Source organism: Lathamus discolor, chromosome 1, assembly GCF_037157495.1.
Source record: "Lathamus discolor isolate bLatDis1 chromosome 1, bLatDis1.hap1, whole genome shotgun sequence".
NCBI classification, from domain to species: domain Eukaryota; kingdom Metazoa; phylum Chordata; class Aves; order Psittaciformes; family Psittacidae; genus Lathamus; species Lathamus discolor.
Genome location: NC_088884.1, coordinates 110,270,028 through 110,295,764, shown reverse-complemented (window position 1 = coordinate 110,295,764; position 25,737 = coordinate 110,270,028). Strand labels below are relative to the sequence as shown.

Here is a 25,737-nt window from a genome sequence, read left to right as displayed (position 1 = left end):
CACTGTATAAAGGTCAGAACCAAAGAAAGCATTTGATATTGGAAACAGATGGAAACCTAAGAGGCCTTTGTTTGTTTGCTTTGTTTATCAGAGATTATCCTAGACACAGAAGGACTGGGATTTATCTGTTTAGATCTATCGTGGAAATCAAGCTTTGCTTGATTTGAGTGTAAAACTTTGCGACTAAAGAACTTCTCTGTCTCAGGATGTTTTTTTGACATATAACTACAATTTTTCTCAAGGCTCCAAGGAACTTCGTCAGAAGTTGATCTAACTACCTCATCCAGCTAGTCTATTTTTCCTGTTCTTATCTCCACTGAAGGAACATGCAGAAAGTCATACTTTCATACAGATAGATTCCTGGTTTTCTGCTTCATTTGTAGACAGTTTACACCTCTCTGTTCCTGTACAAGCATTATCCCTTAGACAAAATCTCTTTTTCTTCCCTAATGATAATCCTATTCTATTCATTTATAGGCAGGAAGCATTTTTCTTCATCTTCACTTTGCAAAGCCAAAGAAGCCAGCTTTAGACTCTCCTATGACAAGCTCTTTCCTCTACAATGATCTCTATGACCCTGCTTCAGTATGAATTAGCTGAACACAGTGATGCAGTACCCCAGATAAGGCTGCACATCAGCATTAGTATTCTTTCTTGATTTTTGTTATTATTTATTTGGGGATGAGAGAGTTGCTTGGTTGCTTTTTTTAAATGCAGATATGCCATACTGAAGGCTCAGTCCTCCCTGTCTGAATAAAACTCAAGTCTTTTTCATTTTCCAGGGATTGTACATGCTGGCTCCCCATTTACAATGGAAATTATGATAAATGTTCTTCCTCAAATGCATGGCTTTTCGCTTTCAAGTAAATTGTTTTATTTATATTTTATCATTCTAATCCTCAAGGTCATTCAAATATTCTATACACAGTTTTTTGCTTGTCTTTGGATTGCTGTCCATTTATTTTTTCCTCTGTATAGGTAGAATTCTACATTTCTGTGCTAAGTTTATTCATTAAAATATCCAATAAAATTTTGTTGAGGGCAGAATTGCAGAATCCTGTTTACACTAATACTTCTTCCTTTGTAAGATTCACTTGTCTCCCTAGGCACTTAGTTACATATACTTCCACAACTAACCTCATCTTTTGCAGCTAAGTTAATATCATCTCAGGTCTTTAGACCAATTATACCTTCTGTCTTCAACAAGAATTACATTACAGAGCAATTTTCAGTATCATCTCCCCCAGTATTTTATTAATCACTTTATTAGTACTGGAAAATACTGCATTAGTTGATAAACCCATATTCTGTTCTGTACTATTCCACACAGCTATAATTTTTTCTCTCAGAGTTTATTCTCATATTGGTAATTAATGTACAATATTTTTGGCAATGGTCTACAGAAGCAAAAGTTCAGAAACACAAGGCTGTTGAAGCCACAGCATGTGAACTACCAAAGAAACTGTTAATCACTTCTTCAATCTGTCAAGTGGAAGAAGAAATAGGCTTTATATCAAAGAAATACTTCAGTTATTGTTTTATAGTCCTATGCAGATAATAATTTACAACTTAATTTACAAAGAGAACATACAAATAGATTTTTAATAATGTAATAAATAGATTATCAATAACGTAAACAAAAAATTGAATGGTAGAAAAGGAACTTTTAGTTCAGTCCATAAATTACTGTGCATTTTATCCTTCATCTGATATCTGACACCAAAGTAACTCTGGCTAACATCCTGTTTACCCTCACATTGGGTTAAGTGAAAGACTTCATTACTTTTGGATGAAGTGCCAAGTGTTTCAGTATGCCCCGTGCTGATTTCGGAAGCTGCCAAACATTGAAATTGGAAATGAGCATGCCAGCTGCCCCTGTACCTCATTCTGTGTACATATGATACTGCCAAGTCAAAGCAGCCCACATCAGATAATCAATTAGCTGGAGGGGGGAGACTTTAAAACCTTGGCACAGCCCTAAAGTATAGTTATAGGGATGTAAATAATATCAGTGCCTGCATGAATAGCAAAAGGGACATTCAAGGTCTTACTATCAAACAGTCACCACTCCCTTTCTTACACATGCTCATGTTTTAGCTCTATTACAGCATCTGTAAAAAGCTTCTAAGGCTCTATCAACCAGAAGCACAGTGTCTCCCTCTCAATTTCCCAATTGAACTGTGTATCCTTCCATTCCTTTTTATTTTAACATAGGAATACCATATACCTCCTTTCAAAGACAGATGCTATCAATTAATACATCTTAAAAGTCCATTTCTGGATTCTGATTACATTTCCCTTCACAGGGAAAGAAAACATGAGAGAGAAATAAGCTCAAATCAGAAATTATCTCAAACTTATGCCTTTTCCATAAGAACTAAAGGCAGCCTTTTACAATGAGGGCATCGCTATAACTACAAGACAAGCTCTAACCTTCAGGGTATTCTAATTCTAGTTGTGGCACCATTACTCTTGTGACATTTTCCATGGTTAGTCACAATTAAACATTATAACTATTTTGCCTCTGACCACTGAATAGTTGGGAAAACATCAGGAAAAGTTACAAAGGGGAACAAAGTTGGAAAAGCAGCATATTGGTATAACTTAAGTGAAGATATACATAGAACCATTTATTCAGGAATTCACCTGAGCTCAGTTCTTGTATGCACAGGCTATACAGCAATCTCATGTCTCTGTTTGTTATGTTTAGGACTTGCTGGATTTTTCCAGCTAATGGAGGTCTTACAAAGTGGACCATAGGATAAGTTCCTATATTTAATATGTTCTCCTCAGGAGGAGGCTTATAGGTTTGATGGTGCTATTTTCCAGATAATGCTGATGGGACCTGATCACCAAATGTCATCTTTACATTTCCCTTATCTAAGAGCTGGACATGGAACCATGAATCTTTCAGTACTATTAAGGAAAGTAATCAAGGGCCATTCAAGTAACCAGGATCCTACTTATCTTTCTTATTTCACGGCTGCTAGAGTTTGAAAACAGCAAAGGAAAGAGCAGACATTCCCATATAGCTTCCCCTATGATACTCTGAAGCAGTATAGGGAATAGACAAAAGAGCTAAGCTAAGCTAAGCTTCATGAAGCTCGAGATTCTCACTATCTGTCCAAATTTGGAATTGCCCATGCTATGGTTCTCAAGTAAATAAAAAATAAACATAATAAACATAAAAGAAATACTTATAAGTATTTAAAACTGGATCCATGAGCATTTTCCTGCAACAGATTTAACCCATCAACACATTCATAGGGTGGGAACTCTTAATACATATGCTAATGTCCACACACAATCACATCTACTGTTGAGTCTAGGCTGTACTTGTCAGAATTCCCATTTTAAGAATGAGATATACACATCCAAATGACTGAGCTCCATAATATCTGTTTTCATAATACTGGTATGCTGCTTCTACAACAGCATTTTATTTGAGCTAGTAATGGCTATGGACATGAGCTAATCTAGAGAAGACGGTTTCTACATCCATATACACCTTGTACTTTTAATCTTCACCCACAGATGAAGACAGACTTGACTGTAGTTATTATGAGGTAAGAAACCAACCAAGTTGAGCAAAGTGGGCATGGCCAGCAAGGCAACAGAAAAGCAGCAATATACAGCATATTTATTCACAGTGAGAGTGAAGGAGCAACTTCTATCTTTCTGGACAGGATTTAGTGGTATTACAGAATCTCAATCCTGATGGATGGATTTAAAAGCAAAACCATAAATTTTCTGCATTTACCAAATCAGGAGCTGGTTCTTGAAATTTCTTATTATATTACTAATTAGGAGGATAAAAAGACTGAATTTGTTAACTTTATTATTATTAAAGCAGTTCTAAGCAAGTCACCTAAGTCAAATACCCTGATGTATTCTTCTGCTTCTCCCTAGATTTTACCCCTCCCCTCTTGCAGAATGTGATCAGTATAGCTAGCTGGAAGACATACCTGATAGGACTAAGAGTAAAATAAGGCTGAAATGCTTAATCACCTTTTGGGTTTGGTAAGCTCCATAGTTGAGCTTTCCCTTCAGTTTGTCATTCCTGTAGCAAATCTGAAGGGATTTGACCTCATATTTTTTCCCATAGCATTTAGATTTACTGTGAGAAATCACCAAAACCAACATTTTCCAATTTCCCATATGCAAAGCCCTTTGTAATAAAAGCCATATTTCCCTAAATGCACTTTGTCTTCAACGCCAAGCACAATTTCAAATCAGCATTAAAATCCTCATTTCTAGAGAAGCAAGAAAATTCTGAAGACAGCCTCACACTGAATGTTTTTTCCTGTTTCCTTAAGACCCTGTACATTTTGACAGTGGTTATTACACCGGAAACCTTATATGCTAATTACTGTCCTAGTTAATTCCTTAAGGAAAAAATTTTATAGAGCCTCAAAAATGCAGTAACAATGCAGAATCTGACCCATGTCATGAGGAGACTGTAACAAAATGGATTGCTGAACAATAGCTGTCAACAACAATTCAGTTCTAAATATATTAATACTCTTACAACATTTAGGGCAGGTAGCTCAGCTATTTTCCAGATAGCTCTATGCAGTGTAACTCATCACTGCTGTAAGATTTCATTTTGCAATCCCTAGATGTGGAGTTAATCATTACCATCACAATGATGCAGTATTAGCCTAAGTAACCAGCCAAAAAATCACATTCCATTTATAATGATGGTGGAATTTAAATGACAGGCTACATCATGATAAATCACAACAAAACTAATGTAGAAGCTGATCAAAGTTTTGACTACCTCCAGCACTACAGTTAATGAGATTCTTGCCTTATGTAGATGGTGATCAGTGGCCACACAAGTACTCTTCAGGCAAAGAGGCAGGAGTGCTGTCAAACAGTGGGCTTCTCCCAGGCTAACAATTCTGTGCAACAGAACTTCAGCAGCTGTTTGAAAACCAGCCATTGCAAGTGCAAACACTAACACCCAGCCTGGGAAACACAGAGGAAGTAGCTGGACAAACAGGTGGGGGGTTTACACTTTAGCTTAACTCAGATGTTGCTCTTTTTTTTTTAATCAACCTACTGGGAAGGAAGCCTTCCCATATTTTTTTCCTTCCTTAAGGCCTATTCAGAGCATTTGATCTTCAAATAAAGAGTGCAATCCACCCTACAAAAATAGCAGGGAGCACACTGACAGAAAATTACCTCACCACCATTTGAGGGAATAGGGTGCTTCTGCAAAAATGACATTCAATTGTCATCATTGCCTTCCAAGAAAAAAGCTGGTAAAAGCCTCGTAAGTGATTCTGGTGTCTGAGAGCAGGCTATGCTAGAAGGGAATGTCTGGGACTTTATACGCTAGCTGTCAGCATAAACAGCAAGAATGTCAGAGATCAAGTCATGTTTTAAACATCAGACAGTCACAGTTTTTCATCCTGTACATCACATCACCATAAACAAGTACCAAACATGTCAAATGCATTGCTCACTGGGGTAAACAAGCTCAGTAACATCAGTTCTTCAGCTTCCACTCTTTTCTCACCTCTTTCTGCGCTGATGTTTTGTGTAGCAGGCAAAAGGATGCCTGACAGATCACACAGAAAAGGAAAGACCATCTTGCCTATTGGACTTCTGAAGTATTTCAGTATTTAGGAATGCAAATAGATTTCCCTAAAATCACAAACAGGAATGAAGTGCTTGGGCATTAGTTTTTAATCCCAAGAAACTTCTATGCATACCTTTAAGTACTCAGATACCTTTAAGAATTTAGCCTCTGGAGCACTCAAGTCAATTGAAATCTTTGTGTCTACAGAAGGAAAAAAAACCCAAAAAAACACGCATCAAACACATTATAAAGCACAGTGTTGTCCGAGAGATATTATAGGATGATGTCAGCTATGTGAACTGTGGGTTCTTTATTTGGTTCACTACATTTTGTCTTAACCATTAACTGATTTGCTCTTCAGTAGACCCTTATTTGAACCTTTAAGCTCCTTGAGATTGAACAGACCTCCAGATCACTCTAGGTACTTGTATTAGCAGCTTAACTCACACTGAAGAGACATTCAGAAATGACCTACAGAAGACATCTATTAAAAACAAAAGCAGTTCAGTAGAGACAAACAGATTGTCTACAAAGGCCATTCATGAAGCACACATTGGCTTTTTTGGCTGTGGAATGCAGGGAGAAAAAGTTGACCACAGAATTTTAATTATGTTAAACAAGACTCAGCCAACTCTGCCAGTACATCAAATTTGAGTTTAATAGCCCTCAATCAGGTATACAAAGTGCTGAGCGTGGCAAAAGGGGCTGTACTGTACACGTTTGTGCTGAAATACATTGCTCACTTGAATAAAACCTTTTCCTAAGGAAGACAAGACAGACCTGAAGTTCTCTCCAATTTATTTCTAAATCCATATAATAAAACCAAAAATATTTACTAAGTAGTTCTTTCAAAAGCATGGTTTACATTAAGAAAAAAAGAAAAAAAAAAAAAAAAGAGGTCTAAATCAACATTTAATTTGAGCAGATGGAATCAATTTTCCCTTTTGTGAGGCAGCACACAGCATTCCTTAACCCTGAATTGTTTCAACACTTTATCAGCCTGACTGCATCAGGTTTCGGTATGTCCAGTTATAACAAGACATCATCATGATCTGCAGAGGTAAAGTCGAGCAAGCTACACATAATGAAATAATAGTACCTTCAAGGTAAAATTATACACCTACAATTTAGTTCCTTGTGGACTGAATTTTCCCAGCTAATACAGCAAGTTGCTATACATTTCTAAATAATTTTTTCATCTGCAGGTCAGCTGAAATGCCATACTGTTTATGCAGTCCATTACAGCCAGACAACATGTCATGTACCCATCAGTACACAATGATAATTAGCTCTCTCATTCAGGTGCACTAATAATTGACTGGGTTAAATTAAGTGATCCGTTCCTAAACAGGCACCATTCTAAAGACAAAAACATGAACTTTAAATTCACCGTAACAGCCTACTTAAGGTCAGACCTGTGTTTCAGAGAGCTGCACGGAGGACAGCTGTAATAGGAGATCTGATTATCAACTAAAATGTGGCAGAGCAGTAGAAGTATGTCATATAGCCGCCCTTCAAGACTCATTTAGCTTACATTTTGTAGCACTAGGCAATTACAAAAAGAATCACTAGTGCAAGTTCAAATCGTACATCAACTTTGCAGCTGGATTTGAGCGAAGCAGGTTCACAGAACTCCCCTATGCCTAACAGCACCTGTTCATCTATTCAAGTGTGTAAACAAGCTCTATTATCAAAATCTCCCCCATTTACATTCTGAACATGGGACACTAGAAACCTTAGCTTGCTGTCAAACTGTGTCATGCTTGCATGGCAAAGCTTTTGGTAGCAGGCAACTACAAGGATGGCTTCTGTGAGAAGCTTTGCCTAAGATGGACCCACTGCTGGTGAAGACTAAGCCCATCAGTAACAGTGATAGAACCTCTAGGATAACAGATTTAAGAAGGGTGAAAAAAACCAACCTGTGCAACAGCAGCTAGAGAGAACAGTGAAAACATGTGAGAGAAACAGCTCTGGAGACAGGAAAGTCAATGAGGAAGGAGGAGAGGAGGTGCTCCAGGCACTGGAGCGGAGATTCCCCTGCAGCCTGTGGTGCAGACTATGGTGAGGCAGGTTGTGCCCCTGCAGTTCATTGAGGACACTCCTCCAGAGCGGAGAGATGCCCAAAGAGGCTGGGACACTGTGGGAAGCCTGTGCTGGAGCATGCTCCTGACAGGACCTGTAGCTCTTGAAGAGAGGAGCCCACGTTGGATCAGGTTTGCTGCAGGACTTGTGACCCTGCAGGAGACCCACACTGGAGCAGCCTGTTCCTGAAGGACTGCACCCCATGGAAGGGATCCACAATAGAGCAGTTTGTGAAGGACTTCTTCTGTGGGAGGGACCCCATGCTGCAGTAGAAGAAGAGTGTGAGGAGTCCTGCCCATGAGGAGGAAGAAGTGACAGAGACAACATGTGACGAACTGACTGCAACCCCCATTCCCCATCCCCCTGTACTATCAGGGGTAGAAGGAGATAGAGAATTTGGGAGAAAAGTTAAGCCTGGGAAGAATTGAGGGACAATTTAAGATTTAGGATTTACTTTCTCATTATTGTATTGTAACCTTTCAATGTATTTTCTCTCCCCTGTCCAGCTAAAGAGGGAGAGATAGTGGTAGAGTGGTTTTGGTGGGCACTTGGTGTCCAGCCAGGGTCAACCCACCACACAAACCAAAGTTGAACATTTCTGAAGATATCATCCAAAAATGTACTGAAAAATATTCAAGAGATATGGATCAAGAGTTTAATTAGCTGGAATTATTTCTCCTTTTAATTAAAAGAAAAAAACAAGTGTTTATAACTATTAGAAGAGCAAATAGCAACGAATGGTTTGCTGGGATTAATAATTCTATTGATTCATTTGTGCACAGTTAACTGAAATTAATTCTTTTACTTCACACTCATATTTATATGAATGGCACTCATCCTTTGACCTCCTGCCTAACCCCACACTGGAAATGCATTTATGCAGCACAATTCACACTTTGTTAGGTCTTATTCCAGAAAGCAAATCCTTATTCAGGCTGTAGTCAGGGCATCAGTGGGAGGAGTTCTGTCCTAGGACTATATTTCTACGGCTGTTATGATGGCTTATTGTCTATTCTGTGAACTTTTTCAAGAAATCTGACTGAACTGGCTTACAACTAACCCAGTACTTCCAATAAATTCAGATGCAGAAACTGAGAAGCGAGTGTATGATTATCCCTCTCTGCGGACATCTTCAGTTTCATCAACTGAAGCTTTTAACAACCCCATAATTTCTACTGCACATAGAGCATGTCTTTTAGAAAGTCATTTGATCTTGATTGAAGTGCTTCAAGTGCTGGAAAATCCACTGAATCAAAAGATAAGTTCCAGTGTTCAATTACTATCATTTTCTTGAAAATCTCTCCTTCAACAGGAAAAAAACACAATGATTTAGAAACATTTAGAAGTGAAGACAAACAAAAATTCTCAACATATGGTGTCATTTTTAAGGAAGAAAAGATTAAGATTGACAGAACAGCTCAAACTGGGTTTTCCTTCTTAAAACAGAGACCTAGCCAAGATTTTAAAACCCATTAAGCTTTAGAAGAGGTGGGAAGGAAGCTAAATTACCTTGTTCAGTGACATTCTGATGGTTGTAACCAGCAGAAGCACTCATGTGCCATGTAGTTTTCAGATTTAAAACCTACCAGATATTTAAATTAAGAATTAGTAACTTGAGAGCCATGCGACTCCTCAACCCTACATGTTGCCATACAGGAGTAAGAGAAACATTTCCGCATTTCCCACTTGCTGCCTTTTGATGCTCGACAATTCTTATTTCATTAAAAACATAAAAATCTTATCTGACTTCCCATTGTGTTTTAAGACCTCGAAGATTAAGATTTTTCAAAATATTTTGGGGATATTTAAGGACAGACTTGTCTTTGATTTATGAAAAAATATTATTGTGGAGAAGTAATTAGCCAGGAGCATCATTTGTAAAAGCCTAGAAATACAGGAGAGGTTGGGACAGGTTTTGGGGTGATCTTTTACATTCCAACCCCAAATATAGAAAAATAAATACTACTGCAATTTAAGAGCAGTATTCCTGAAGACAAATAATAGATAAGATCATTATTTGCCTGGTAGGGCGCAATAGATTTTTTTTCCATAAAAGATGACCTAATCTTTATTCTCTAATTCTGTGGTTCTGTCTGTTGTAAATGGCATTAATTAAAAAAAAAAAAAAAAAAAAAAAAAAAAAGCCTTTGAATATTTAGTTTACCTGCAGAGAGAGAACTAACACTGAATTTTACAGTACATGCTCTAAGCCTCTAGTCTAGAGAGCTAAACCAAAACTTTGTATTGATTAAAGCAGAACTGCCCAGTACTGAAGCTTTGATCTTTTCATTGTTGCAGCTCGCTAGGTACCAAAAACATTTATATTGAGAAAATTATTCACTATATTGAAATCAGTTTATGGAGATCAATTCATAACGCTCAGAGTTAAAACCATTTTAAGTGTTTAGACTAACCATTTGTTTAACACAGGTTCACACATTTTCCAAGATTAAGTCCAAATATGAAGCCTGCAAATCCAACAGTTCTCTAATTGGCCAGACTGATGGATGTGACTCCTGTCAAGAAACTTATCTCCAGATATACAAAACTATTCAGATATGCAACTCATGTAGATGATTTAGATATTTAAAGTCTAAAACAGGTTCCTAAAGAGTTTCCCTGCATGGAAGAGAGACAGGACTCCCGTGCTATTCTTCAGTGACAACCACTTTTATAAGTAAAAAGTTAGAGTCATAAACAGGAATGACACAGTTTTTTTACTCGACAGCTCATATCACTAATGCATTGTTTCTGACAAAACCAGCCCATAGCAGAGAAAGACACCTACACAACTAACCTGTTATGTTTATAGTGTAAACCTGACATAAGTTGTGTCAATACATGAGAGGGAAAACACTGAAAGTTTGATACTTTGCTCTTTAGGAACTTAACCTAAAACCAGTGTTAACTTTTTTTTGCATGTTTCTGCAATGTCTCTTAAACACTAAGTAAAAAAGCATCACATAAAGGGTAAACTAATCAACTTATTTGTAGAACGCATTATTTCCAATTTGAATGTGAAGCTGTGAAGTGGTATACATGACTTCTCTAAAATGTTTAGAGCAAATTTAAATGTGCCCCACAATTCTGCAGTTACTTAACTAGTTTCAAGCCATTACAAGAATTTATCAGACCAAAGACTTATGTTTCAGGATAGCCATTACAGGGCAGTAGCACATGATATTTACTCAGAAAACTGTCCCAGCAACACTGCAGCTCAGGCATTTTGTGGATCAAAAGTTTACGATTAACAGACAGGAACCTCTCTTTTATGAAGATCCTTTTTGAAGCCATGTACAACATCATCCATCTCCTGTGGCAAGGACTTCCACAGACTAACTGTACATTGCACAAAAGTCATTTAACTCTGCTGTGAGCAAGCCAATTCTGTGTGATGATCACCTCACCTTGCATTAGAAGCAAGTGAATTGCCATTATCTACTCACCTTCTCTGGATCAACTGAGATTTTATACACAGCAATATGTGCACCTCTTTCATTACAGAGTCTTAGTCATTCCCTTCACAGAACAAGCTCCATAGCTGGTCAGCCTTTCAACCCTTTCTACAACTTTTCTAGTTCTATCACATCCTTTTGAGACAGGGTACCAGCACTACATTGCACCAAGGTATGCTATGATACTATGAAGTTCCTTTCCATGCAATTCCTCAATGCGATGACATCAACATGGAAGCTGATAAATAAAGGTTATTTTTTTCAGCATGGAAAGTAATGACCTACTAAGGAACGTCCACCATCTGTGGACACAGAAACAGTGGGCAAAACACTGTGTTACAACATGGGGGTGGGGGGGGGGGAGGTGGGGAGAAAAACAAACTGGGCCTGAATAATTAAAATTTCCTATATTATCTTGAGCATTCTTAAATGTGACCATGTTTTTCTGTGTGTGTGTGTGTGTTTGTGTGTGCGTTGCTAAGACATAATATGGACACTTTCTTCTTAAAAACAACCACAAAACCAAACCCAACAAACAAAAACCCCAACATTAATCAGACTGATTCCTCATCAACACAGCTTTCCCCAAAAGGGACCCCACACACACATTTATCACCTTCAAATAATGGTTTTTTTTATTATTTATCTTTATTACTGTTACTACTTACTTAATCAGGCACTTCCAAATAATACAGCTGATATTTAGATCTGCCAAAAGCAATGACTTCCAATTAAAGAGACTGTCAAGAAATTCTAGGTTGACAAAGTCATACCTGAGGGAATCACATCCCTCATGAAAATACCATCCTCTTAAATTCTAACATTTAGATGTTTTTAGATGCCACAGTTAATAGCCACAAAATATGAAACAGTGTAGCATATTATATTTGATGGGGTATTTAGTTATGACCCTGGGTAAAGACTACTGAAAAGCAAGCCTTAAAGCTTCTGCCCCTTACTGAAGAATAAAGCACTTTAGCTAAGCCACTTATTCTACTGCCAGTTGGACTTCAAACAAACTCAATGTCTTAGTTGAAGAGTGCATTCATTTTTAAAAGCCATCAAGAGAAAAAAAATATTAACCAGACAGGGCCAAAGAAGCAGCTGGCACCATCACTATATGAAAAGAATGTTCCCCAAAAGTTCAAGCATCTACATTACTATCAATCATGGTTCCCCCTTCTAATATTTCAAAGTCATAAAAAAGTGCTAATTGCAGTCTTAAGTGAGAAAGAGGAAGTAACAGACTGCTGGAATGAGAAAGGATATAGGGCCATACAAGTGTAGACAGACATGCCTTCTGCTTCCCGGACACTGTCAATGTCACAGATTTGCTAACAGTTAACAGAAGTCCAGAAAGAGAGAGAGAAAGAAAGAGAATGAACCAGAAGGTTCACAGCTGTCTACAGGTTTTGCTGGAACCTCCATATGCACACTTAGCATTCAGTCCTATGGCCTCCTGAGAAACACTTCCCTACCCTCAGCTCTCTTGGGGATCGCCAGAATATGTGTTTGGATTTAAGAGCTCAGTAGAAAGATAAAAGTGGGGGGAAAACAGGACACACAACAGGGAGAAGTTCAGATCATTGGATTTAGTCTTCTAGCTTCAGGTAACAAAGATGATGTGCTGAAGCAGGGATCAGTTGTTTTAGTCTCTCCAAATGATAGCTTTTTCCTCTCTCGTGACACTCTTACTTCTTTTTGAGATCTTTCCAAATCTGCAATGGCCTTTGCAAATTGGTTTCTCAGGGCTTAATATGCAGGAAGGTATCTCAGATGCATTACACCCAGAATGGCATGAAGCCTGAACAGAACAAATGCATACATTAACTATGTGTGGTAGACTGTTCAGCATCAATGTTAAAAGCAAGTTTTGAGAGATTTTATGCTCATTAAAAACATGGAGAATTTTATGACTTTCCATAAAACAAGAAAAGAGGAGTTACTAATGTAAACTCTTCAGGACACATGATCTGTCAGCTTGGGTAATAAATTCCTCTCAAGTAGAATCTTACATTCACAACTCTGGACTCTCATTTAACTGCAGTAGTTACATGACAACTCACGACTCAACAGTAACTCCAGTCTCACCATACAGATACGGTAAGTGTAATCTATGTTGAAACTGGCTAGATTGATTAAAAAAAAAAACAAAACACCAAACTACAGGTGTCAGTACCAAAATCTTCCCAAGATACACACAAATCACCTAGCATTGTTCCACACTTCACTACTATCTCCCAGATAGCCAGGATATTCCACCCAACTGCAATCACTATTTCAAAGTACGTTGCAGATCAATCCTTCACTACACTGGTGTGAGAGCATGGGATTGAGTCTACGTGCTACATAAGCACAAAGACATTAGGCTCATACAGAAGACAGAGCATCTCATGCACAATATACACCAGAGCCTGAATTAGCCTTGTGTTTAGTAACCCATTAAAAAGCATGGCATATTCCTGCTAGGAAATGTCTTTGTTTCTCTGGCTATTCTCTCGAAGCAGAATATTGCTACATCCCTTCTTTCTGTGCCTTGCCAACCTCCCTGAGCTACCTGAACACTAGGATTTTGTAGCAGGGCCTCCCTCCAGACCTTGCTGCTGCAAACTGTATGCGTGTGTGTCTGCTCAGAGGAAGAGGGTACTACTTTGCATAGCTGCAGTACAGACACCTACATCAAGCTGAACTTAGAGAAGTACTCTACACTTTTTAAAGACATGACTCAGAGCAGTAGTGGCACCAGAGACAGGTTGTGCCTCTGGGACATCAGTGTGCACTCCCAACCCAGGCACAGAGCAAACAGCACATTCTAGTCCACAGGCAGAGCTTAAAGTCCAAATAAGAAGTCAAAGTATTCCATTTGCCTCAGGTTAGTAAAAGTACCAATCTGGTGTTTTTCAGTCATCTAAAAACCATTATTCTATTCTCCAGTTAAGCTCATGAACAGTTTACATTTCAAAAGAAAGGGTGTCATTGTAGAATAATACATTAAAAATTGCCTCTAACTGCTTTGAATGTGCACTCAGAATGGGATTAGTCTTATAAAGAATCTGAATTTTTGGCATGGCACCCACTTCTCATCTTGTCAGAGTGCTACTTGCTGCCTATACATAACCAGTTACATTTTTTGTTATTGACAAGAAATGGCTCAGTGCAATGCTTGAATAAATTACATTAGAGACATCTAAAACTGATTTTCTTTCACAAAGTGATCTGTAGTTCCCAGGCTGCTGAAAAACTGAGGTCAGCAGGGCACTTTCAACTGAGATTTAAAACTCCCAGTACAGTTACAGCTGTAACTTCCCAGATGTTTTTAAAAGCCTCTGCCAACAGTCATCCCTGCCCACTGGACCTGTACATTTCATAAGTTCAGAAATTTAGAGGATACTAATAAGTAAACTAGGAAAATCTTCACCAACTTAACCAGTTTATATCAAAACTCGAATACAGAAAACCTCCAGAGTCCTAAACCATCACAATTTTAACAACAATGGAAAGATTGTTTAAGATAAGTTATTGCTCATGAGAATTAGTTTATTGTCAAGTAGAAATTCCCCTTGCTGATATTTGCAAATCAAAAATTATTATAAGAAGCAGAAGTGATGCACTGGAGCAACCGATGCCCTTATGCATAGTATAAGGCTATGGAAACAAGTTCAGCAGGTGTAAATCACCACTTTGACTTCAGTGACATTACTCCAATTTGTGATGTGATAATCTGACTCATGACATTCAATATCCTTCCTGATGAATATCCACAGCCCCAAGAAAGAATTAAAAACACTTGGTTTGTTTCTGTCAGTCCAATGTGACTATCAGACAGCAATGAAGTGAATGAATACTGAGACCATTACATATCATTATAGTTACACGTTTTCACTGGAAAGTAATATGATGTTGTTTCAGATCCTTGTAAACTGAGGTCCAGATAAATGAAACTGTATTAACAGCTACCATATGACCTACCCTTGTCATTCTGCAAAAACACATCTGCCTCAGCAAACTTGAATTTGTATGATCTAAACCAGTCATGAAAAGATAACAACTTAAGCTGTGGTCTGTTTTGCTTACAACTTATATCACAGTCCTGGGAGTATGATAACAATACCTCTGTTTCTTGAATTGGAAACCAAATAATTGCACATAATATTTTAAATGTGATGTTTCTTAGAGCGAAAAAGAACTCTGGTCTGCTGGAAGTGACTATTCAGAACACCACTACAGCATAAAAACTGGAGGGACACATTGTCATAAATCTTTTCCGAATTAAGGATGAATCAAATCACTTCTGATAGTACATTTCAAAAGCAGCATGCTGACAATTTATTCTTGGGTTCTTTATTTAAAGGTTTCTGGTAATCCCTTGATTACTGTAGTCCATTATCTTAGAAAAGAAAATGCCTCTTAATAGTAGAACAGTGGAAAAAAAAGAAATTCTTACATGAAAGAGCTAGATTGGGATGCAGTGGTTCCCTCAGACCTCACAAACAATTTGTCTGGGTTATTACTTCTTCAGAATATCCAGAGAGCTACAAGTGCTAACCCTGATGACTCACAGGTCATACTAAAGCCATTCTGCAGCTTGGCCTGCAGGCAAACTGTACAGATGATGAGGTTGCCATTTGCAGGTAGAAATTCAGGTGCAATTTCAACTCTGCACAGTTATAAATTTTAAAACATTTTTAAAGCTCCAAGGTTATTTTCTTTCTTTTTTTCTTCCCCCCCCCTCCCCCCCAGCAAATATCAGATCTGACTTAAGGCACGAGCACAGCAAGACAGTTGCCTACAGGAGTAGCCTGAAGAGGCAGCACTTTGCCTTCTCTGCCTATGCTGAAGGGGACAAAGGCTGGCTGTCATACTCTACCTACTGGCAGACTATTAAGAAGGCAACACGTGATGGAGCAAAAACCACCGCAGGAGCAACTGTCTTCTTTACTCTCCTCAAGAACAGACAAACCCCTCTCTGGTATTAGCACTTATTAGCTCCCTGTCTCAGGCCTTCCCTTTCTATCTGATACCCTCCTATTTGTGTGAAGGAACTCAGCTAGGGCTCTAGCCCTTTCTCCTATCCCTTTTCTTCCCCAGCAGCCCAAGAGGCAAGTGGAGTAGGTAATGCTTTCTGTGAGATGGACAGCATGGAGGCAAGCCAGTACCTATAGGCAGAGCAGGGAACCTGTGGCCCTATGGCTGGAAAGGTGCAAAGGAGGTCCATACCCCAGTGAATGCAAGAGGAGAGACAGATACACTGTGTAGGGCTGCCACGGTCATACCCATAACTCCAGAAAACCTATTCCCATGCTCTTTTCCACTCAAAAATCACATAGGCCATCTCACCTGCCAGGGATTCATACAACTCCTCTAGCCAGCCACTGCACCTCACCCACAGCCCAGTCTGCACTACCAGGAGATATATATGCACTACCTTTAATGCTGTGAAGCCTTGAATTAGTTCTGGTACCTGTGAGACTATCTATCTTACCTGTATTACATCAGTAACAGCACAGAAAAAGCTGGCTTACTCATTTACCTGAAGAATGTGTATCTAATTTATAAAGCATTCTGGAATATATTGTCATTCAGACTTTTCAGTTAAAAATCAGGAAAAGTACTTTCCTCTCTTCTCTGAAAGCAGACTCAAGCCAGTTGCTCTGCCTCATCTCTCCTGACCTTTCTCCCTTGCCCCATTAACTACAGTATAAGGCAAGTGTCCTTTCCACCAACCTCAGGAGGATCACCTCGTTGTAACAGCCAGCCTCTCCATCAAGTTATGACTGTTTCTGGCATAGGAAAGAAAACAAGAAAAGCAGGAAAAGGAACTCTCTGAAAACCTTTGTGCAGTACTGCTTCTTAGTTGTGCTTGGCCAATGCTGCCCTTGTAAATTAGTGCAAATTAGAAAAGGCCCACTAAAAAGGTTACAAAACTTTTCTAGTAAACAACAGACTGGACAGATGAGCATAAGTATTTAGCTGCATGGACAAAAAAAAAAAAAACCTTAACATGGAGTTTCTCATTAAACATGTGCTTATATCAAGATCTGATACGTGGAGCTACATCTGGCTGACAACCAGTCATCAGAAGTGCTTCTCGGGGCTCAACTTCAGGACCAGCTCTGTTCAATATTTCTATCAATGATTTAGATGCAGGAGTTGAATGTGAATGCACCACGAGCAAGATTGCTGATGATAAAATGGGAGGTGCCATTGATCATCTTGAGGGAGGAGAGGCCTTGCAAAGGGACCTAGATAAATTGGAGACTTAGACTATGATTAATGACATGAAACTGAAAAAGAGCAAATGCCAGATTCTGCATCTAGGATGGAGTAATGCCAGGCACAAGTATAAGTGGTCAGGCAGTTGGGCTAGATGATCATTGTAGGTCTCTTGCAACTGATCTATTCAGTATAAAAATACGTTATGGACACATTGCTGTATCTAATCGTATTATTTATTATGTGTGAATTGAACTCAATTTTCCCATTTTATATCAGGAATGAAGAAAAGTACACAAGCACATAGATATGCAATGTATCAGAATATTTTTCCAAAATAGTTTCACTTCATTCCAAATTGCAAAGTATAGTCGTAATCTTGAAGTATTAGTAGTCCTGAATGCTTTCACCATAATTAACCATCACAAGCAGTTCAAGAAGTCTTTAAGCAAAAGAATTCAACTGCGCCTCCATGGACTATGTGATTACACCTAAATTTTATGAAACGTTCATTTTGTGATAGACTTCTATGCTACAACTGTGTTTTTATTTAAACACTTACATTTTCCATGCAATGGTAATTCAATTTTCTGACCAGATATCAGCTAAAAATATCTTCAGTGTAACAGAGTAGAAAAGCTGCAGTAACTTTGTACTGCCATATCAAACAGGACTGGAAAATAAAAGGATGTTTTAACCATAGCTCTCCATACATGTCTCAATTTCTGTATACCTTAGTTTCAGCAGAGGAACTGATTTATTAGACTTAATCAAACTACCTCCCAGAGCATGCATCATACAAGCATTTGCAGGACTGGGTCAAATGGAATTCACTGCAAAAGAATTTATTGCATAAATGTTATACAGGCCATTGAAATAAGGGGGGGGGGGGGGAAGAAATATCACCTTGAGTTACATTCAGTGGCAGACAGAAAACAAACTTGAGAAAGCTTTTCTATATTATTTGTGAGCAAAAAGTAGTTCCTACAATTTTTTTTCTTTCCCTAATCACCTCTTTTAGAGCAGTTTAGACAAACTTTATTAAACTTGTCAGCATTGCATTCTTTTATGTATGGATGGACTGCTCCTGAAAAAGGTCAACATAAAAAGCACAAGTGGGCTTTCAACATCAAGAATGCATGCCTTCTCTTTCCACTCCTGCCCTGAGAAAGGGCCTTCTGAAAAAACTCATGTCCCTACAAAAGATTACACTACTGCTGCTAAAAGAATCTGGAGCTTTATCTTTCCACCCTCAGCCACTGACTTCTGCCTTGCATCTGCTCAGGCAGGTTCTGGGAGGTAGGACCTTTGTTCCCACATATGTATAAATATATATGCTATAGATGTCAAAGACAATGTAGCTCTTTAAAATCTTTGGATGCCAAATGTTAGGCACCTAAGCATACATCAAAAGATACATTTTTGCTTTGAAGTCAATAGGAACACTTTTAAATCAACTGCTTACATAAGTGTCCAAATACAGAGTGGCATGCCTCATGTTAGGTACCCAAGCTGAAAAGTTTATCTACATCCTTACTGTTGTAATGGAACCTGCACACACCACTAAAGGCAGAAGTGTTCTGTGAGATGTAAATACTACAAAGTTTTCCATCTAGAAATTTAGCGAGGCACTGCCGTAACAGCAAAGCTATTTCACTCCTGATGAAAGGCAGTGGGAATTCTGTCTAGTGACAGTTATAGGATTTTTCTGGTCCTCCACCTTTCTCTTCCTCTAGGATTCTCTTGATAATTGCAGCATCTGTACCTGCCCCTATTCTTAAAGAAGGTGATGCAGCTCCAGAGAGAAAGAGTTCACTGAGATCCATCCTCTGCTCCTACTTGTGCCACAGACTTCTGCAGAGTTAACTTGATTTTCATTCATCTAGCAGAGGAAAATATGCACTAGACTACATATAAAAGGCTTTAAAAGTCTGTAAGTTAATTTCAAATGAAGGGAGAACAGAAATATGTATGATCTTCACAGTGCTAGAAGGAACAAGGCATTACATCATGAATGTGTCTGGTTGTGTGATGTAATGAGGAGGTCAGCCTCTACCTTTTTGTTTCACATATCACAGACTCATATTTTCTATATGGCTCCAGGGACACACACATACGTGCTGTACACATTCATAAAGACCATACATCTGCACATCAGTTCTTGTAACCTTGTATCTACCCATCAAACTGACACATGCAAACACCCAAGTGCACCTGCGAATTTTGTGGCATCATTAATCAAACGATAAGTTCAGACTACATATTAGGGGAATATGAGCTAAATAGCCAGTGATTTGAGGGGCAAAAGTTCGGCTGATTTATATCAGCATAGGACCATTACAGTTGAATGTATTTCAACTCCTCTTAGCTGAGAATTTGATATCTGTAAAAAAAAAGAACAATCTTTAAGTCACACATGTGCACATGCACACATAGAGACAATCCTCAACTGCAAACTCAGTGTGTTGTTAATACTTACTTTAAAACCAAAATAAATTCTCCATTACTAAACCAACATGAAACAGAGCAACACTATCATCCTTCATATCCACAGGACTTAAAATACTTCCTGTCCCACTTATCAAGGCTCAAGTTACTGTGTGAGGTTATCAGCTGTAGCAGGATAAGCAAACTACTGAACCTAAATAAAGAAAATTAGCTCTCAACAGTACAGTGCTTTCAGCATTAGATACACTATGAGAATTTGTGTGAGAAATTCAGATAAGAGGCTGTTCAATTTAATTCCTCCTCCTAACAGGATGGCAAAAATACTGTACCTGACCTTATGAAGCTGTGACAATTTTATTGAGCTATTCTCTCTTTTTCTCCATTTGCAACAAGGACAAGGGCATTTGGCTCAAGCAAGCACGGTTTTCTTCAGTAAACATGTAGTTTCAGCCAACTTAAAAGGATTAATGCATCCAGGTCAAGTTCACTGACTAATTTCATCTGGGGAAAAACAAACTAAGAACTAGTGTCATAAAACCTCACTCAGAGGCTGGAATTGTTCCCTCTTTACCCAATAGCTCAGTCAGACCACTGTGGATATGTGGGAAATCTGGGCTCCACCTAGCACATCCAGGACAACTAGAACAAAGCTCAAGCTATCAGAGGAAAAGAGATGCCTTCCCGGCAGTTTAAATCTCCATCCGCATCCACTTGGCCACAGCATCCAAACTGAAGTATTCTGGCTCTAGTCGGGTAAAATACTTCATGTCAAAAGAAGCATCGCTTTTACCTTGTCGTCTTGAAACACACAAAAAACAAACACTGCCTTTGGTTTAACATGAACCGACTTCATTTTGGAATTTTACACTTTTTGAAGTGCAGGTGTTGAAAATATCTACAGCCTTTTGCACTGTCCTGTACTCTATTAGTACTGCTTAGAATGAAGTCTAAATTTCAATTATTCACCACCTAAAGGCAATATGCACATATATGCAATATTCTCCCCAAATACAGTCAATTTGCTTATTCGCCTTTTCTAATACTATAGGAACATTTAAAAACACTGACTGCAAAATAACATTTCATCATTTCTTTCTATTCAGCATGCTGTTCTGTAGAGAAAGGTTCTTTCCTTGAAAACCAGCAGCTACAAATACTCCATGCACCTCAGTGCTTTCCCCAACCTTCAGCCCCTTTGAGCTCCCAGATGGTCTTAATTAAAATAAAGGAGTTTCTAATTTACAGCACAGGAGACAGTTTGAAACCGTTGCTGAAGCAGTGTTAGTGAAACCCCAGTAACCCAGATCTCACCCCCAGACAGGTACGTCAATATCTTTAATTTATCCCCTAAAGTTCCTGTTGCACTCACAAGTCTTCTTTAAGAATTTTACTGAGTTTCCATAGTACCTTAACTCCCCAAAAATAAAGTTTCGCATAAAAACACATCATCACATAAAGAAGTATCTATTCCTTTCCATTGTTATATCCCTCTCCTTCGAGCTGTTTCATCTCTGCAAAAAGAGACTAACAAATGCAGACAACAAACGCTTTCTGCCTGCAGTATTGCTAGCAGTCTTGCTTCTTCTCTCAAGCACACCACATTTCGTAAAAGTGATGTCATTTCTCAAAGCACCTAAATGGGATACCATACATCTTTGCAACACATTTGTCACATATCAATCTGCTTTTCTTGTAAACAGCCAAAGAAGAGTTCCATCCGTACAGCTCAGTAACTCGAAGCATAGTCAACCAATAAACCTTTTAGAAGTCAGTGTGGATTTTCAGTCTTATTTCTAGCTAGGTTTTTACAAGTAGTGCTTTACTTTTGCACAAACACAGGTATAAAGTTATTAATAACTTACAACCAAAACTAAAAACAACAGGAAACGTTTTGTAAGATTATGCGTGAATTGGAAATGGAATATCATCCTGTCCCACTGAATTACCTTTATGGCATGTGTGAAATTTCCCCCTTACACCAAAACATACATCCTTACCTAGAAAATCATGAGAACCACAATGTTGTTAAATGCTACAGAAACATACACAAACTATATTATACAGCCAGAAAGTAAATCGTTTACCATGCCAGAGTTTGGAAATCGGGTTTTGAGTGATTTACAATGCTCTATCACAAATCTTGAAGCTAACAGTGGAGGTTTCCCCAATGCCTATATGGACAGGTTGCTCCAACTAACATTAAGGTGGCATATACTAACATAAGGAGGTGGACCTGTTGCAGAAAGTCCAGAGGAGGACATGAAGGTGGTCAGAGGGCTGAAGCATCTCTCCTGTGAAGACAGACTAAAAGAGTTCAGCTTGTTCTGCCTGTGGAAGAGAAGGCTCAGGGGAAACCTTAGAGCAGCTTCCGGTGCCTAAAGGCGACCTACAAGAAATCTGGAGAGGGACTTTTAAAAGGGCATATCGTTATGGGCCAAAGGATAATGCCTTTAAACTGAAAGAGGGTAAGTATAGATTAGATGTTAGGAAGAAATTGTTCCCTGCGAGGGTGGTGAGGCACTGCCACAGGCTGCTTAGTGAAGCTGTGATGCCCCATCCTTGGCAGTGTTCAGTTTGGATGCGGCTTTGAGCAACCTGGTCTAGTGAAAGGTGGTGGGATGTGGTACTAGAAGATCTTTAAGATCCCTTCCAACCCAAACCATTCTATGATTCTATGAAGTGTAGTTCTGCATACATCCCCAGGGAAATCTATGTTTACTTGCCAAAGATGGCCACAGGTTTCCTCGTCATTGCCAGGAACACTATTAAATGGCTTCAGGACAGGCAAGGACCTCGCTCCATTTTAAAAATGGTCTCCATAATACACAGTCAAATGAGACTTGGCAGATATCTGCATATGTGTACCAAAAAGAACCAGCATGACTGGTTCAATAAATAATCCTAAATACCAACTGTAAAACAGCTGGTTTGCCTGGATCCTTCGAAAGAACAGAAAAACAACCCTCCAACAAAAAGGACGTGAATAGAAAATACCATGTTTACACACAGATTTATATGTGTATCGTCACTCATTTAAACTTTGTTCTTCTAATTTGTTTCCCTGCTGCGTAATTCTGTATTTGTATAAAAAGGAACATCCATCAGCCAGTCAGAAACTGAACTCTGCTCTAGCAGTATTTTATTTTAGTATCACAAAAAAAAGTACATGAAGTAATCTGCCTTTGTTGCAATTGTTCCGACAACTCCATTACATAAAAATGGGTGTGCAAGCAAAAGATTAGAAAACAAAAGGGGAAAGGGAAAAAAAAGATAAGGGAAAGCAAGTTGAGAGACCGCTATGAGAGCACGTACATGTATAGGTAAGAAAAATCTCAAATTCCTTCCTGCTGCAGGTGTCAGGAAAAGATTAAACACAACATAAATTTATGAAGCGAATTTATGGCACTTCTGGAGCATAGAAATTAACACACATATGACTTGCAAACATACCAAATACCCTGGGAGTTCTTCAGTCTCTTCCCAACAATGCTCTTGAAGTGCTCAGCAACTGCTTCCCTACATGCATTTGCACGGAAAACGTTACTTAGTTTTCAGTACATCTCTACTTAAGTCAATATTAAAGCTTTTTTTGTATTCTGGTGAGCAACTGCCCCAACTAAAAATTTAAAGTAAACAACCAAGATGAACACTTTCTCCTTGTTTGCCAAAAACTGACCGAGTTTCTGGATGCTTGTACTTATTGAAAGCGGAGACACGAACTCAGATATTAACATGCCTGATAATTCATCATTATTTATCAGATGATAACCTGGAGAATGATTGGCCTGCTTAGTTATTTTCTCCTCAATTCTCCTTCCCATGAAAAAGTACAGTTGAGTGCTTTTAACTGATGTCAGAATAAATACGATTTAGTGTTGTCTAGATTTCTCTGATCATTACACTTCTAACTGATGAAAAAAAATGATTCATAATAAGATTTAAAAGATAATTGAGTTTCTGCAATCATCAAATATACACAACATATATTAGCCACTGATTTTTCATGGAAACAACAATATGATCTTCTAGTAAAGGAGTTCGGTGCAATCCTTGATGCCTAATTACAGCATAAACTTTAATGTTTTTTTCCTCCTTTCTTAAAAGGATACAGCTTTCCCACTTGAGGCCCTGAATAGTGGCACCTGAAATTCAGACTCCCACTACCCCAAGATCCAAAGAATTACTTGCTTTCCTGGTGATTTAGAGACTGTCTTTAAGTACCCTTTGATGGCCTGAACACATTCATTCCTTCATGGTTCAAACTGCCCATTTCCTTTCAAGAGTTGAAACCTCTTTTTTTCTGTCTAGTAGATTTTTCTATAAGGGCAAGGAACTTGCTGGGAAAATTCTTTTTTATGCAAAGGTTATGCAACAAGCTACAGAAGTAACCTTTCTTTCCAAACTCCCACAAAGCATATAGAAAGAAAACAAAATACAGTTAGAAAGGGAACTTACAAGGTTAACGACTAAGCACATATTTCTTAATTATTGTATTTGGTGTCTTTTTTGCAGATGGATATTCTTTTCATTATTAGGGTTGAAATTCTGCATTTACAAAGTCATAGTGAGTGACCTGACCACACCAGCATAACTCAATAACCTTTAACAGCATCCCTAGAGCTATTTCCTACAAAACCTTATATGACAGAACTCCAGTGGTTTCATCAGATCATTCTCACTGGGCCTTTGGCTGTCACAAACTGCTTGAAGCTTGATAAACAGTTATTCTGCTTCCCACTTGGGCCAAACACCAGAAAAAAAAATTCATCACTGACAGTTTAGTATCACAGCAGCAGAATGAAGGTCCTACCTCCTCTGCTGGTCCCCTTGCAAACATGAGCATTAGCCACGGGCTCCTCCTGAATTACATGCACTGCATTTCATGTGTCCTCTACTAAGATAGGAGATACTTTACCATACACTTTCAGGAAGAAAATTCATACATCTCAACCTGATATAATGCATGTCATAATCAAAAATAGGTATTGAAGTGACTGTCAGTACTGAAAACAATCAAGCAGAACATCCAACCAACGATATTAAGGGATTTTTGTATTATTTTTTATTGTCTTCCCTACGCCCTCCACCCCCATGCTACTTCTTACAACAAGGAGCTCCATTTCTCCTCTCCAGGGAGAATACTGACAATCAATTTGCTTTCTGAAATAGTTTTGGGACTCGTACCACTTTTGAAGTGTAAAACCAACAAGTATAAAGGAAAATCCCAGGAGTCACATTAGTCAAGAGAATGAAATTCATGCTTAATACACAGAATGCTAATGAAGACAGACTACAGCTATTTTACTGCATGCTACATCATTAAGAAAAGTATTTAAACTGTGCATTTTTTCCAAAGACTCTGTTTTGAGAGCACACAGACCACTGGAGATGATTAGAATAATAATCTGCATTTGAATTTGCATCACCTCCTACAGTCCCTTCTTTCTATCAAAGGTAGGAAACATCTCATCCAAACTGATCTGAAAGACACCCTATAATCCAGCTCCTTCATTTGCTGGGACAAAGTGTTTTGAAAGCCTGCTTGATCATTCAAACATCTCAGAACACATTTCTTAAGAAAAAAAAGCATCCCATTTACAGGCAAATCATTTTCGAAGCAAGCAACTTGCAGTTTTATAGAATAGAATCATAGAATAGTTAGGGTTGGAAAGGACCTCAAGATCATCTAGTTCCAAACCCCCTGCCATGGGCAAGGACACCTCACACTAAACCACCCCACACAAGGCTTCATCCAACCTGGCCTTGAACACCGCCAGGGATGGAGCACTCACAACCTCCCTGGGCAACCGATTCATTTTTTTCATAGCATCACTTGGGCTTTTTGTGCATTATACCCTTTAAATCCAATATAAAAAGTTGTATCACCTAAGCCAGCCTCATTGTCAAAATCATGGTAGACAGTCATGCAGTCTTAATTTCAAAAATGCTCCT

At 38.5% G+C, this 25,737-nt stretch overlaps 1 protein-coding gene across 1 annotated transcript in view; it reads right to left on the bottom strand.

Annotated features, from left to right (window-relative positions):
- Positions 1-19,637: 19,637 nt before the first annotated feature.
- COL25A1 (collagen type XXV alpha 1 chain) overlaps positions 19,638-25,737 on the bottom strand; it is a 34,089-nt gene continuing 27,989 nt past the window's right edge. The window contains exon 3 of the mRNA XM_065664403.1: positions 19,638-19,720. Coding sequence (XP_065520475.1) covers positions 19,692-19,720 — 29 coding nt within the window. The 3' untranslated portion in view covers positions 19,638-19,691. The remainder of the gene's footprint in view (positions 19,721-25,737) is intronic.